The sequence below is a fragment of the Moschus berezovskii genome, chromosome 14 (assembly GCF_049115385.1).
Source record: "Moschus berezovskii isolate FMDL1 chromosome 14, NW_MosBer_1.0, whole genome shotgun sequence".
In the NCBI taxonomy this organism is placed as follows: Eukaryota; Metazoa; Chordata; class Mammalia; order Artiodactyla; family Moschidae; genus Moschus; species Moschus berezovskii.
Window position 1 is genome coordinate 26,303,419 of NC_142473.1, and position 14,455 is coordinate 26,317,873.

Genomic DNA, 14,455 nt, shown 5'->3' on the forward strand with positions numbered 1-14,455 from the left:
GCGGCCGGCCGGCGCCGACCCCGACTTCCGGTTCACGCGGCGTTTTCCTTTTCCCTGTTTTCTTCCGTCGTCGCGGGCGGATGTTGTCGTATGACTGCTTCCGGGTTGCTGGTTGACCTTGAACCTTCAGGAGCGACATGGCGACTCTCTGGAGGCTGAGTGCCCTCTGCGGCTCCAGAGAAGGGCGAGGTGAGGGCAGCCGGAGGTTCTTAGCACAGCCTCCAGCTGGGGAAAGGGATGCGGCTAGGATTCGTCTGCTGGGCGGTGAGACCTTTTGAACAGGGGGTCCCTCCTTTCCTTTGGCATAGCATGACCAGCGTTGTCTTCGGGTCCAGATGTCCACTTGAGTGCATATTTCCCCTGCTCTGGGCTGACGTGGTGATGGGGTAGTCTGAAAGTTATAGTCCTGCTGCGGCTGTGTTCACGAGTTCTCTTTTTCTCTGCGTTCCTTGTCTTTGGAATGTTCCCATCCTAAATCAGAAAAGAATATCAGTGTCTCAGTCCCGACTTACGTATTGGTCGTTTCCCTTGGAGTTCAGTTCGATAATCATTGAAGGGGGCATTTCTGTTATACAAGGTACTGTAGTATGATTGGGTTAAAAATGTGAGAAAGCGTAGTTCCAACCCTTAAAGAGTTTCCATTTTTATAAGGAAAACTCATACAAGCATAATATGACATAAAGCAAAAACTACAGCACAGTATCTAAGTTGTATGCCAATCCAGAAGACTATACTAGCTCTGTGTTTTGGAAGGATTATCCTGTCTCACTTCATGAAGGAGCTGTGCCTGATTTGAGTCTTGAGGGTAGGGAAGGCCACAGGAAGAAGGGCATTACAGTTAGAGCTAGTGGGATGAGCAGAAGCAATGATGAAAGGCATAGAAACTGCTTGTTGTGAGAGAAAACAAATCGGGTATTAGAACATGAAGCTCAAGGTGAGGAATGAGATGGTTCTGGAAAAGTAAACAAATCAAATCTCAGAGACATTCGTCTTGATGTGGAGTATGCATTTTTCTTTGTGTGAAGGGGAGCCGGTGAAAGATTTGACATAGATTTGCAGTTAGATTGACCACCTTGGTAACTGTGATATTATAGATGGCCATCATGGGAGACAGGACAAGCTAAGACATAAGTTAGGAGATGAATTGAGACACTTATTGTAGTAGTCTAGGCAAGCACAGTGAGGTCCTGAACTTGGAAAGTAATATGTAAAAGAAGATTGTCTCAAGAAATGCTAAGGAGTATTATCAGTATGATTTGTTATTTGACTGAATTTAGAAGGGAAGTCTTACATGATTTCCAGATTTCTGGCTTAGGTTGACAAGTGATTGGGATACCATTAAATAAAACGAGGAACATGCAAATGAGAGGCAAGTTTGAATGAGAAAGCGAGTTGAAGGGTGATTTTAGTTTTTGCCACAGAGAGTTTGAGGACCAGGTGGGGTACCTCAGGGGAGAGAGCTTGCAGGTACTCAAACTTCTGAAACTCTGGAGAGAGATCAGGCCTGGGGATACAGAGTTGAGTGTCACCGAACTAAAGACTGTAGAAGTTGAGTGGACAAAATGTCTAGGGGTGGGCCTAGGCAGCAAGGAGAGCAAAGGGCAGATGATAGACTCCTGGGTAAGCATTTAAGAGCAGATGCAGGAGGAGACTGATACATAATGATCAGAGAATCAAAGGGAGAAGCTGAAGAGAGTCTGTCAGAGAAAAGAAGGGAGAAGTGGCCTCCAGTGCCTCGTGGTGCAGAAAGGCCCAACAAGATGAAGACTGTTGGATGTGGCCACATTAGAACATTGGTGATTCATGAAAGCAGCTTTGGTGGGGATAAGGACGAGTTGCAGGCCGTGAAGAATTTTAGGGAAGTGAGGAAGTCAAGGTGATTTAGGCAACACTTTAAAGAAGCATGTTTAGAAAGAGAAGAAAGGAGGGGAAGAGCGCATGGGCATTACAGGACATAGGATGAAGGGAGGGGTTAAGTATGTTACATCATTTGAGGGAAAATGGTCAGTAGGAAGAAAGGGTTTAAAGATAAAGAAGAGAAATGATCTTTTATTGAGTGCTTATAACACTGTGGGACTTAGGCTGAACATCTTACATATATTATTTAATTTTCAGCAGAGTATTATGAAGTAAGTACCAATGGTTTCATTTTACAAATGAGGACAGTGAGGCTTGGAGAGCCTATTTAACTTAATTGCCCATTATCCCATAGCTGTTATTGATAGGCTTGGGTGTTCTTAGGTCTGCTTATTTTTTAACCAAGAGACAAGATCTATAAGTGGACAGAAAGGGATGAGTTCAAGCGTGCAAGCACAGAAATTGATCTTGAAAAAAGAAAGTGGTATCTCCCAAACTGGGCTGAATTTCTTGAAGACAAAGACTTTGTCTTTATTTCTCTTGCTTTTGTGCAGAGCATAATTTTGTATGTCCTAAGAACTGAACTGAACTGAAGAATTGGTCTAAATGAAGCCCTTTTTGCATAAGTGTTCATTGATTTATCAGTCTTTCCATGGCTGCTTAGTCTAGTCTCAAAGAAACCCAGTGAAATAGATGCTATCCACATTTTACAGATTAGATGGTTATTCCCTCTTTGGGGTTAAGTAGCTTACCTATGTGGAGAAGGCAATGGCACCCCACTCCAGTACTCTTGCCTGGAAAATCCCATGGATGGAGGAGCCTGGTAGGCTGCAGTCCGTGGGGTCGCTAAGGGTCGGACACGACTGAGCGACTTCACTTTCACACATTGGAGAAGGAAATGGCAACCCACTCCAGTGTTCCTACCTAAAGAATCCCAGGGACCGGGGAGCCTGGTTGGCTGCCATCTATGGGGTCACACAGAGTCGGACGCGACTGAAGTGACTTAGCAGCAGCAGCAGCTTACCTATGGGTCTTCCTTGGTGGCTCAGTGGTAAAGAAGTAGCCTGCAATGCAGGAGACCTGGGTTCAATCCCTGGGTTGGCAAGATCCCCTGGAGGAGGGCATGGCAATGAGAATCCCACGGACAGAGGAGTCTGGCGGGCTGCAGTCCGTAGCGTCACACGGAGTCAGACATGACTGAAGCAGCTAAGCAGCAGCAGCAGCTTATCTATGGTCATTTAGAAAGTCTCAGTCCTGTTACAGGAAAGGTGCTTATGATTCCCTTGATGTCTCTTTCCTCAGCTCTGTTCCTCCGAACCCCAGTGGTCAGACCAGCTCTTGTCTCAGCATTTCTCCAGGACCGACCTGCCCAAGGATGGTGTGGAACACAGCATATTCACCTGTCACCCAGCCACTGTTGTATGTGCATTTTTGTCTGAGCTGATTATCATGCCTTTGGCAGGACTTGCTCTCTCTGAGGGGAACTCTTGTGTCCAGCTCTGTCGAGTGAAGGCCTGGTCTACACTTTTGGGCACACAATGCTGGCATGGTTGAATGATGCCATTTCCACTTATACAGAACCTTCTGGTCTAAGTCTTTTTAAAATTTTTAAGTTTCTTAAAATAGTTTCTGTAGGGGGAATCTGTTCAATGTCATTTAGTTACCTTTATTTATTGGAGAGGAGCCAGATCGAATAATTTAGAATAGCAGGCAATTTAAAAACTTGCATATTTATAGCTATAATGACGTGCTTGTTTTTATTTAGGTTGCTATTAAAATCATGTTATTTATTGGATGAATACTATTTTGGTATTGTTAAGTCTTAGAAAATCCATAGGTGAATAATGAGGTAACTATTTTCATTTTTGAAGTCTAGAAACATCAGTATTTTATAAAGACTTTCTATTCTTAGGTCTGTCACTTGAAAGTCACATCTGAGTTATGAATAATTAAGCAAGTGTAGTTTTTCTGCTATTTAGAATTATTTTATCTTTGAAAAGTTTTTGTTGATGAATTTTGCTTTGTTCAGTTAGATTTTTCAGAGGGATTTTAACTTGGGGTGCATGGGACTGAAGGAAAGTCCCCAAGGTTGTGTACATAGTTTGTAACGTATGTATCTGTATGCATTTTTCCAGGAAGTAACTCCATCATTAATAAAACATTCTCAAAGGGGTATGTAACCGCCCCTCCCCAAAAAAAGAGGCTTTCAAAGAGATGTTTAAAGCCCATTTTATTTTTACTTGTTTGAAAGAAAGTTTCATGTTCCTTCTCTATATTGGGCTATTTATAAGTAACAGAACAGAAGAAGAACCATGATCCTAAAAGTTGACATTAGAACTGTGCTTCTCTTTTAATTGACAGGCTTAATTTTCTTTTGGGAGGATTTTTAATATTACTTGGAAAGAATAGGTGTAAATAAGATTGATGTTTTAAATGTATTCTTCAGGTGTCACCAGCTTACATTTATAAGGTATCTGTCTATTATAATGAAGTCCAAAGTTGGTAATTCTGCAATGATATTTCATCCATCTTCTTGCCTCTAAGCAGAGTGGATCTCTCTCTTAATTAATATATGGAGAAGGAAACGGCAGCCCACTCCAGTATTCTTGCCTGGAGAATCCCAGGGACAGAGGAGCCTAGTGGGCTGCCATCTATGGGGTTGCACAGAGTCAGACATGACTGAAGCGACTTGGCAGCAGCAGCAGCAACAGGCTTTGAGAAACCCTATGCTGAAAGACTTCAGAGAAGGGAGATTGCATCTTTATCATTTACCTCCTTTTTCTTACCCACTTTATGCCCAGAGTTAAATCTTGAATGCATACTGTTTGCTATTCTGATAGTTTGGGTTAGTTTGTGGCAAATACTGAGATGTGTGTTTCCCCTGAAACTCTTAGGAATCTCGTCCTTCCTTTCTATAGCTGGTTCCAAGGCTGCATCTCTCCACTGGACTGGTGAGAGGGTTGTCAGTGTTTTGCTCCTGGGCCTAATTCCAGCTGCTTATTTGAATCCTTGTTCTGCGATGGACTACTCTCTGGCTGCAACCCTCACTCTTCACAGTCACTGGCAAGTACAGCAGTCCTTTCAATATTACCTTGTCTGTGCAGTTTGTTTGCTGTGAGCTTATCTCACAGTTGCATATGAGGGAGAAGTTGCTCAAAATACTGAAGATCTGAAGAGAAAAATAAAGCATGTGTAAACTATTTATATGCCCAGATTTGTGTATCCACGTGCCTATTAGATGTCTTCCTTTTCATATCTGAGAGGCTTTTGAACTTAGCATTGCTTTTGAAAATTGCCTATTTTATGTGGTTTGACAAGGACAGTATGCTGTCGTGGGTGGGCAGGTGTTTTTTGGGTTGTTAGAATTGAAAGGACTTGAGGGAGTATCTTAGCCAACCCTGTTATTTAGCCACTGTGGAAACTATATCCCAGGGATGTTAAATAATTTGTCAGAATAATTTTCTTGATAGTATTGAAGGGGTTGTTTGCTTACCTAGTTTTCTTACTTAATAAGCATTGGTTAGGAGAATTACTCTTCAACCAGATAGACCTTTCACAGTAGATGATCCCAGTTGCTCTTGAAATACTAGATCACAAGTACAGTAGGATTTCTCTAATGTGTGTTTCTTGAAAGAAGATCAGTCTGAATTGATGAAAAATCAGAATAGGAGATACACCTAAAGTAATGCTTTTTTTTATTTTGACCGTGCTGTGTGGCATAGGAATCTTAATTCCCTAACCAGGGATCAAGCCCATGTGCCCTGTAGTGGAAGTGTGGAGTCTTATCCATTGGACCACCAGGGAAGTCCTAAAGTCATACATGTTAAAAATTGCAATTGACTTCTCCAGTTACCTTATTAATTCTCTCCTTTTTTACACATACACAAAAAAAGACTTGAAAGAGTTGTCTGTAATTGTGCACTAGTTCTTTAGCATCCTGTTTTTTTAAACCTGCGTTGATTGGGCTTTTTATCCCAACTATTTAACTGAAGTCATTCTCAACAAAAATCACTAAAGACCTTCATTTTTCCAAATCCAGTTGTCCATTCTTTGTTCGCCACTTGAACTTGGCAGTGTTCAGCTTAATTGACTGATTTCTAAGTAATTTTTGAGTAATCTTAAATAATTTTTCTTTGGCTTCCTAGATGCCACCCTTACCTTATTTTCTTCCACCCCACCAGCTCTATATACCTTCTCCATCTCCTCAGTCAGCACTTCCTCTTGTCTGACCCCTGAATAATAAAGGTCTGAACCCTGAGCTCTTTCTTGGCTTTCTTAAATTTCCTTGTCTACATACTTCCCCCAGGTGAGTTCAGATAGACCTCTTTTTTTTTCCAGATGGCCCTCTTTTCCTGATATGCAGACTTAGTATTTCCAGTTGTCCACTTGGATATATAGTAGGCATCCCCAGTGTAATATTGCCCCAAATCACTCTTCCCCTCAAATCTCTCAATTTCTCCTCAAAAGCTTCTTCTCTTCTGTTCTTCAATAATTCAGTTAAATCTTGTTGTTCAAACCGAAAATCCTAGGAGTCATTCTAAATACTACTTTTTGTCTTAACCCCGCCACCAGTCCATCAGCTCTTTTAGTTCTGTCCTCAAAACATAGCCTGAATTGTCACTTCATGATATCTTCACTATCACCACCCTAGCTTAAGGCAAGTTAAGCCAGCAGCCTTGCTTCAGCTACTTCAGTTGCTTCCTAACTAGTTCTCTATTTTTGTTCTTGCTGCCCTTCTGCCTGCATGGTCCATTCACCACATATAGCCAAAGTGACCTTTTTATAGGGTAAAGTTAACATTTATCTAAAGAAGATACAGAAATGGCAAAAGGTGCATGAAAAAATGTGTTTGTTATTAGAGAAATGCAAATCAGAACCATACACCTACTCAGATGGCTGTAATCAAAAAGATGGACTATTATTACAAGGGTCACGAATTTAGAATCCTCATATATCTCTGCTGGGAATGTAAAACATTGCAGCTACTTTGGAAAATAGTTTGGTAGGTCTAACAAGTTTTTACAACAAAGACTTATAATATGAGTTAACAACAGAGAGTTGCCATCTGACGCAACAATTTCACTTTTGGGTGTATACCTGCTGAAAGTGAAAGCATACATCCCCCTCCGCACAAAACCTTGTAGCATAATGTTCAGAGCAGTGTTATTTTAGCCCCAAAGGCAAAGTCGTCTAGATGTTTCAATTAATGAATAGCTAAATAAATAAAATATATGTTTACAAAGGAGTATTATTTGGTCATACAAAGTATTGAAGTGCTTATCCATGCTACAGCATGTCTGAGCTGTGAAAATACTATGCTAAGTGAAAAAAACTCAAGACAAAAGGCCACATGTTGTATGGTTTCATTTATATAAAATGTCCCAAGTAAGCAAATCTATAGAGACAGAAAACAAATTAGTGGTTGGGTAATGGACTGAAGCGTACAGGGTTTGTTTTGATGAGAATGTTCTGGAATTAAACAGTGATGGTGTTGCACAACTCTGTGAGTATCCCAGAAGCCACAGAATTGTTAATTTTAATTTTATGGTACGTGAATTATATCTCAATAAAACTGTTATTTTAAAAAAGTAAAGTTAGGTCACTTCCTACTTAAAGCACATGTGTGGTTTCCCATTGTGTTTCATGTAAAATTCAAACTCCTTGTAATGACTTTCATGACCCTACGTGATCTGCGCCTGCCTTCTGGTTTCCCTGTTCTCAGCCACATAATCTTTTTACTGTTCCTCAAAGATACCAAGGTCATCTTTACTTTTGTTTGGAATGTTCTTGCATTCAAGCCATCCTTTCTAAAATATTCCTTCATAGCACCTATGTACTTTTTCTTTCTCTTCACTGGAATGTTTGTTCCATAAGGTTAGTAATGCTGTCTTATTTGTTGTATTCTCAACATCTGTAACAGATTCTAGCACATAATAATTTGCTTAATAAATTCTTTTTGAATTAATGAAAAACTCTGTAGGCCACTTGTTTTGGTTTAAAAAAAAAACAAGTAGGGTTTTTGTAAATAGAGTAGGAATTAGTTACTGTCTCATATAAATGACTCTGGGAAATTGAATCTGAAGAATAGGAAGGTATTTTTATTATATTGTTAGGAAACATTTGTTTCCTTCATTTTGGTTATGATTCTTGCTACTCTGGGCTTCCCAGGTGGCGCTAGTGGTAAAGTACCCTCCTACCAGTGCAGGAGACTTAAGAGACTCGAGTTTGATCCCTGGGTTGGGAAGATCTCCTGGAGAAGGAAATGACAACCCACTCTAGTATTCTTGCCTGGAGAATCCCATGGACAGAGGAGCCTACTGAGCTACAGTCTATAGGATTGCAAAGAGTTGGACATGACTGAAGCAACTTAGCATGCACTTGTTACCATGAATTGCATTTTGACCTTGACTGGTTATTTTTTGCAGCCAAGTTAACTGAATAGCTTTCTAACCTAACATCATTTGTGGCTTTTCATTTGTACTGTGATTTTTTTTTTTCCTTCAGGGGCATTGGACAAGTTGTTACTGACTATGTTCATGGGGATGCAGTGCAGAAAGCTGCCAAGACAGGCCTTTTGGTGCTCTCGGCTTTCACCTTTGCTGGGCTCTGTTACTTCAACTATCATGACGTGGGCATCTGCAAAGCTGTGGCTATGCTGTGGAAGCTCTGACCTTTTAGACTTAATACCTTGAGAATTGATTGTACACCTCCTTGCCTCTACTCTGTCATGCCATTTCAACTCACAATAAGAAGGAAAAACATTGGTGAGACAAACCTCTTCTCCTAATCACTTGATTGCTTTTAGAATTTAATCTTTGAAGAAAGATTTAAGAGAAGTTGTATCTTAAGAAATTATAAGACTGAATTCTGTATTCTGGGGAGCAAATGGAGTGTCTCAGCTTTTCACAAGTCTCATAGTATAACTGAACATTATATGTGAGCTTTTTGCCTTTTACTTTATCAGACTCTTAAAGGGAATTCAGCTTTATTACTCTCAATAATCTGATCAAGCACCTGTATTTGTCCTAGGATGATGGAGAAAGGGAAAGACTTAATTCTTAAGTAAAGACTGCAGAAAATTAGGCAGTGTTTAGTTTTTGTAAACCTCCCTCTCTGTTCAGTTGATACCAGTTACTGATGGTTACATGTCTTAGGGAAATAATTAGACATGCAGATATTTCACATTACTGATTTCTAAATCCTAGGAAGACGAGCCTGGAGAGTTTCTGAATGTAGAGAAGTTCCATTTAGGGAAGAGGTCCCTTTATAGATGTTTCAAATTGTTACAGATTCTAAACCAAGACTTAATCCTCAAATGTGTTTATTTTACCTGTCCTAAAATAATCTGTCCACAAATATAAAATTATAAGTGATAAGTTGTTGTTTTCTCACTGGGAGTTTCTAATGTGAAAATGTATTCCATGAAGGTAATTTTTTAAAAAAATAAAATGCTGCATAATAAAAATTTATTCTACTCTTTTATGTCTTAATTGTTCCTAGTTTTATTCGGTAGAACTGAGTGTCTATTGCATATATAGCTCTGAAGCAGGACTGAATTTCCTTCAGTTTCTTTCTGAGTTTAGCAGATAGGTAAGTTAGACACAAAGTACTGTAATACAAAAAAGACTTTCATGTAATAGGCAGAAATATACTGAGTATAAGTAGTTTGGTATGAGGAGACTAAGATTAAGTAGTAGGAATTAAAATTAGGTCCAGATTATGGTGTTCTGTGAATGCCAGCCTTTATATTCAAATTATATACTGAATGCAGTTAGTCTGGTTTAAGGAATGAGTGTAAGGCATGATGGTTTCATCTAGCAATATAGATTAAATGGGAGTGGGTGCATTTCACTCACTGAAGACCTTACTGCACAACTGAGGTAGACTACTGAAGGGGAGGTGGCTAGAAGGGTAAGTGTTCATGCTGGAGGTTAAAGATGAGGTCCCCTTAACAAGATTACAATCTTGTAGGAGATTCAGATGTGTATTAAGGATTTCGGAAGAGGTGGTTACTTCTGTCTTGGGGCAGGTTAAAGGTTTCAGAAGGGGGTGGTGGCTGAATAGTAGTGCTTTGTCAGTGGGTGGTGGTGGGCTGGTCTGTTTTGGTGGGGAGGAGTATTTTTTATTACTGACTTTGTTCAGAGTTGGATGGCTCATGATGATGATAAAAAGCACACTGACCTTTAGTCTGTTTCATTATTGTTTTAAAATCTCTTTAGACAGTGTTCCCCTTAAAGTCATTTCTCCATCCCCACCCAGCCCCCAGTAACCAACTGCTGTAAAATGGAATGGAGAAACGGAGTTTTCCATAGAAGCAAAATGGGAGGGCAGTAACTGAGTAATGTGGGAATCTTGTAGCTATCACCAATACCATCAGATTCTAGTTGGATTTGGGTGTCTAATGCTAATGAGCTTTATTAGATGATGATTGAATGTTAGAGCTGAGGCTGGTTGGGTAATGCCTGCCCCTGGTCCTGCTTAGTTTTGTAATTAGGTTGGCGCTCACCTATCACTTTGGAAAATCAGTGGGTTGCTATGAACCGCTGGAGCAGGAGGAAAGATGAGCAATAGGAAGTTTCTGATGTTAAGAAGGATGTGATCAGAATTGTGCTTCAGAGAGAATTTAGGTGTCATCAGGAAGGTCAGTGAACTGGAGGCAGAAGGGTGTGTAAGAAAATAGATGTAGAAGACAGTGGTGGTGGAAAGTAGGAGTCACTTTCAAAGGTAGAAGTCAACATTCATTTGTTTGATAGGTGTTAAGTAGCTGGTATCATTGGCACCATGCCTGGTACTATGGCTAAGGAGGTAGGAGTTTTTCTCAGAAGGAATTCGTAGACTAATTGGGACAACAGATAAACGATTGCAATACAGCATAATATGTGCAATAATAAAGTACATTGAACGGGGATATAACAAAGGAAACAATTTGCTTGCAAGTTTCCTGGGAGACAGAAGAGTCTTGACCTGGATTCTGAAAGATGAGGAGTTGATACGTGGCCAAGAAAGCTGTGTGACTGGAGGATGGATGGCAGATAAGCAGAAGATTGCACACGATTTGGTATGACTGCACCAGTGCCTTCTACGCCGTGGTAAGTAACTGAGGCCACCTTGAAAACACCCAGGTCACGGAAGATTGTAAATTATGCCGAAGACAGGATCACATGTTCCTTGCAAATAGGTTATGCTGGCAGCTGTGAATTTGAGGGAGGAAACAGGTTATTTCAGTGATCCAGAATATATAATGAATTCTTAAGGCCATAGTCGGGTGAAAAGAAGAAATTCAAGACATATTTAGAACTTAGAATCAGTAAGAATTATACTGGGATGTGAAAAGAGGGAGGGAAGCTATGCTCAACTTCTTCATTATGAAAAATGAGAAGCAGTGTCACTAAATTTTGAAGGAAAATTAGATACGGTAGTGTAGGGGCTTCAGATGGTAGTCTGCCTGCAATGCGGGAGACCCAGGTTCAATTCCTGGGTTGAGAAGATTCCCTGGAGAAGGGCATGGTAACCCACTCCAGTATTCTTACCTGGAGAATTTCATGGACAGAGGAGCCTGGTGGGCTACAGTCCTTGGGGTCACAAAGAGTCAAACATGACTGAGCGACACTTTAACTCATTCAGTGGAGGGATAGGTCACTAAGTTTTTTATTTGTGAGATACCCAGGAAGAGAGATTTTGTAGACTTGCATTTTTTGCCAATATGACAGACTAAATTTTAGGTATTACTTTGCTATGACACACCTAAGAATGTTGAATACGTTTTACAATATGGCTGGGTTTGCAATAGCTGTTGAACAATACTGAAATTACTCTTTATCAACAAGGGGAAGAAAGGCAGTTAGATTCTAATTGAAACAGTACTTAGTAGTTATAAAAGAAGCAGACAATGAAACAATATAGACAGCAATGAGCTTATGTGGCTCCTAATTTTGAGTAAGCATCACTAAAACACACATCAACAAGAATGGTTTAACAGGAATGTCCGAAGTTAGAGGTTAGGTAAGATAGGTTAGTAAAGAAAGAAAAGTTCTGTTGAACATCTGTATCCCACAGTACTGCTCATAGAGTGTTTTAGCTAATCGAACTACAAAGAATACAAAACATACCTAATTACTTTTAGTATCTCTCTTTTCATGAGGTAAGAAAGTAACATTGTAGTCATCCAAGACACTCCAAAGAAAGTTTAGATATAAAAGACCTCTTAACTATGGGGTCGCGGAGAGTCGGACACGACTGAGCGACTGAACTGAACTGAACTGAACTGAGCTTAGGAAATAAAAAGAAAGAGCCTATCAGAGAATATTGGTTATTAAAAATAAGCTTAAGTCAAAGATACCAAAATATAAAAAAACATTTTACTTTAGAGTGACAATATACACAACAGGAAACTTCGAAATGAAGAACTTTGGCAAAGACTAATTCAAGAGAATGATAAAGGCACAAATAACTATATTTAAAGATAAATCTTATTTTCTACTACTAATTTTCCCTTTAAAAATGATTTGTAAGGCCTTTTTGCTTACTAATCTTCATATATCTTCATATATTATGATTATATATACACAAATATATATTTAAAGCTTTAGCCTTTAGCTTTACATTTTAATTTTAGCATGTTACACAAACATTATTTTGTTAAATTTTCTACCTTCATGAACTGTAAGAGTTCCCTTGAGAAATAGACAGATATCAATTTTTTCAAATTTATATTTTTATTGCACCTACTCTAGAGTATATATATATATCTGCTTCATCTTTTTATTTTTAATGGAGAGTATGCAACAGTTGTAAAGCACTAAGATTTGAGGAAACAGTGAAAATTTTGCTTTTTGCTAAATGGTAGCAAGTTGGACAGCAATCAAAAAAATGTAGAAGGTTTTAGTTAAAAGTTATTGCTTCTTTCTCTACCTGAATTAAAAAAAATCAGTTGTCATCTAATACAATTTTATATTCTATATACAGAAATATGGATGTCTGAAAAAGTCATGACTTTAAACTTCCACTGAGGGGGCAGGTAGGAGATAAAGATGAATTCTGAACTGCTACTAAAAGTATTCTTGTTTTTTTACCATGGGGCAGGGCAGGGAACTGAGGTTACCTGACTTTGTTTGGGGATGTGTTTTTAGTTTCATCACTTGTAGTCTCTAGGAGACTGGGAGCGAGTGATCCTTTTATTCTGCTACAGTCTTTAAAGAACAAAAAGCAAGGGCTGCCAAAACTTAAATCTTTCTTGATTTCCTATTTTATTTTCTAATGGTTCATGTTTTTAAATATCTATATGTATCTATTCTGGATAGAATAATTGGATAAAAAATTTTACCCAGTATCAAAAGAAGAAACCCTAGAATTTACATGGGGGAAGGAAATGGCAACCCACTCCAGTACTCTTGCCTGGAAAATCCCATGGATGGAGAAGCCTGGTAGGCTGCAGTCCATGGGGTCGCACAGAGTCAGACACAACTGAGCAACTTCACTTTCACTTTTCACTTTCATGCATTGGAGAAGGAAATGGCAACCCACTCCAGTGTTCTTGCTTAGAGAATCCCAGGGACGGTGGAGCCTGGTGGGCTGCCGTCTATGGGGTCGCACAGAGTTGGACATGACTGAAGCGACTTAGCAGCAGCTATATATCACAGTGGATTTCTTCCCAAACTGACAATGTTTAGGTTTTAAGCAAGATAAAGTGCCAATTAATGTGAAATTCACTCACAAAGACTTGAGATTTTTGCTTCCTGAAAACAGAGAATTTAAATTCTTTTATGCCATAAGTGTGCATTCTGAGTCCATGAACCATGCTCTGTTTTTATTTAGGGAAAGACTGTCTTCCTGTCAGACCCCGTTCTCCCCATTTCTTGGTAGAAACATGGTGTAGAGTGCATCTCTTGGCCTCCTGCTGGTGCACAGGATACTACTGCACAGCCTACTCGCAGCGCCTACCAGCCCTCTCTAGGGTATGATTTCCCCTGGTTCTGTTCTACACTTACTTCACATCCTGTGCTTCATGGGAGTATGTGACATGCTGCTCTGATACTATTCAGTTAGCGTTCGTCTTTATACCGTTGCCCTTGCTTACTGCATATGTCGCTTACAACAGCAGTTTAAGGGACTCTGCAGGGCTAGAGAAACCATGCATTCAGGAGGCCTGTGTGCAGTGGGTAACAGACCAGTTACATGCCTTATGAAGGTAGTCAGGAGACAGATCTGTAGGCTTGCTTCTCTGCATTTTGATACCATGAGCTAGTGGGAGCAAGGTCTAGGGGGTCTTGGTGTGCTAATAGGCTTCTCAGGTGGCTCAGTGGGTAAAGAAACTGCCTACAGTGCAGGAGATGCCAGAGATATGGGATCGATTCCTGGGATGGGAAGTTCCCTTGGAGGAGGGCATGGCAACCGCTCCAGTATTCTTGCCTAGAGAATCCCATGGACAGAGGAGCCTGGCGGGCTACAGTCCAGAGGTCGCAAAGAGTCAGACATGACTGAAGTGACTGAGTGCAGCACAATATCTAGTTTGGTCTTAATTATCCATCTAGTTATAACTTTTAATCATAGCAATAAATTTTTGTGCTATTAAAGACAGAAGGTGACTTAAGTGACCATA

At 39.9% G+C, this 14,455-nt stretch overlaps 1 protein-coding gene across 1 annotated transcript; it reads left to right on the plus strand.

Moving 5' to 3' along the window:
• Positions 1 to 5: 5 nt before the first annotated feature.
• SDHD (succinate dehydrogenase complex subunit D) lies at positions 6 to 9,339 on the plus strand. The gene is made up of 4 exons (XM_055423025.2): positions 6 to 189; positions 3,160 to 3,276; positions 4,776 to 4,920; positions 8,362 to 9,339. Exons 1-4 carry the CDS (start codon positions 138 to 140, stop codon positions 8,525 to 8,527), a joined length of 480 nt encoding a protein of 159 aa, XP_055279000.1. The 5' UTR covers positions 6 to 137; the 3' UTR covers positions 8,528 to 9,339.
• Positions 9,340 to 14,455: the final 5,116 nt, after the last annotated feature.

Excerpts from the sequence above, each read along its gene's own strand:
- SDHD (XM_055423025.2), top strand. The coding sequence starts at position 138 with ATGGCGACTCTCTGGAGGCTGAGTGCCCTCTGCGGCTCCAGAGAAGGG. Across the intron at positions 190-3,159 it reads CGGCTCCAGAGAAGGGCGAG|CTCTGTTCCTCCGAACCCCA; the intron begins GTGAGGGCAGCC and ends CTCTTTCCTCAG. Across the intron at positions 3,277-4,775 it reads CCTGTCACCCAGCCACTGTT|CTGGTTCCAAGGCTGCATCT; the intron begins GTATGTGCATTT and ends TCCTTTCTATAG.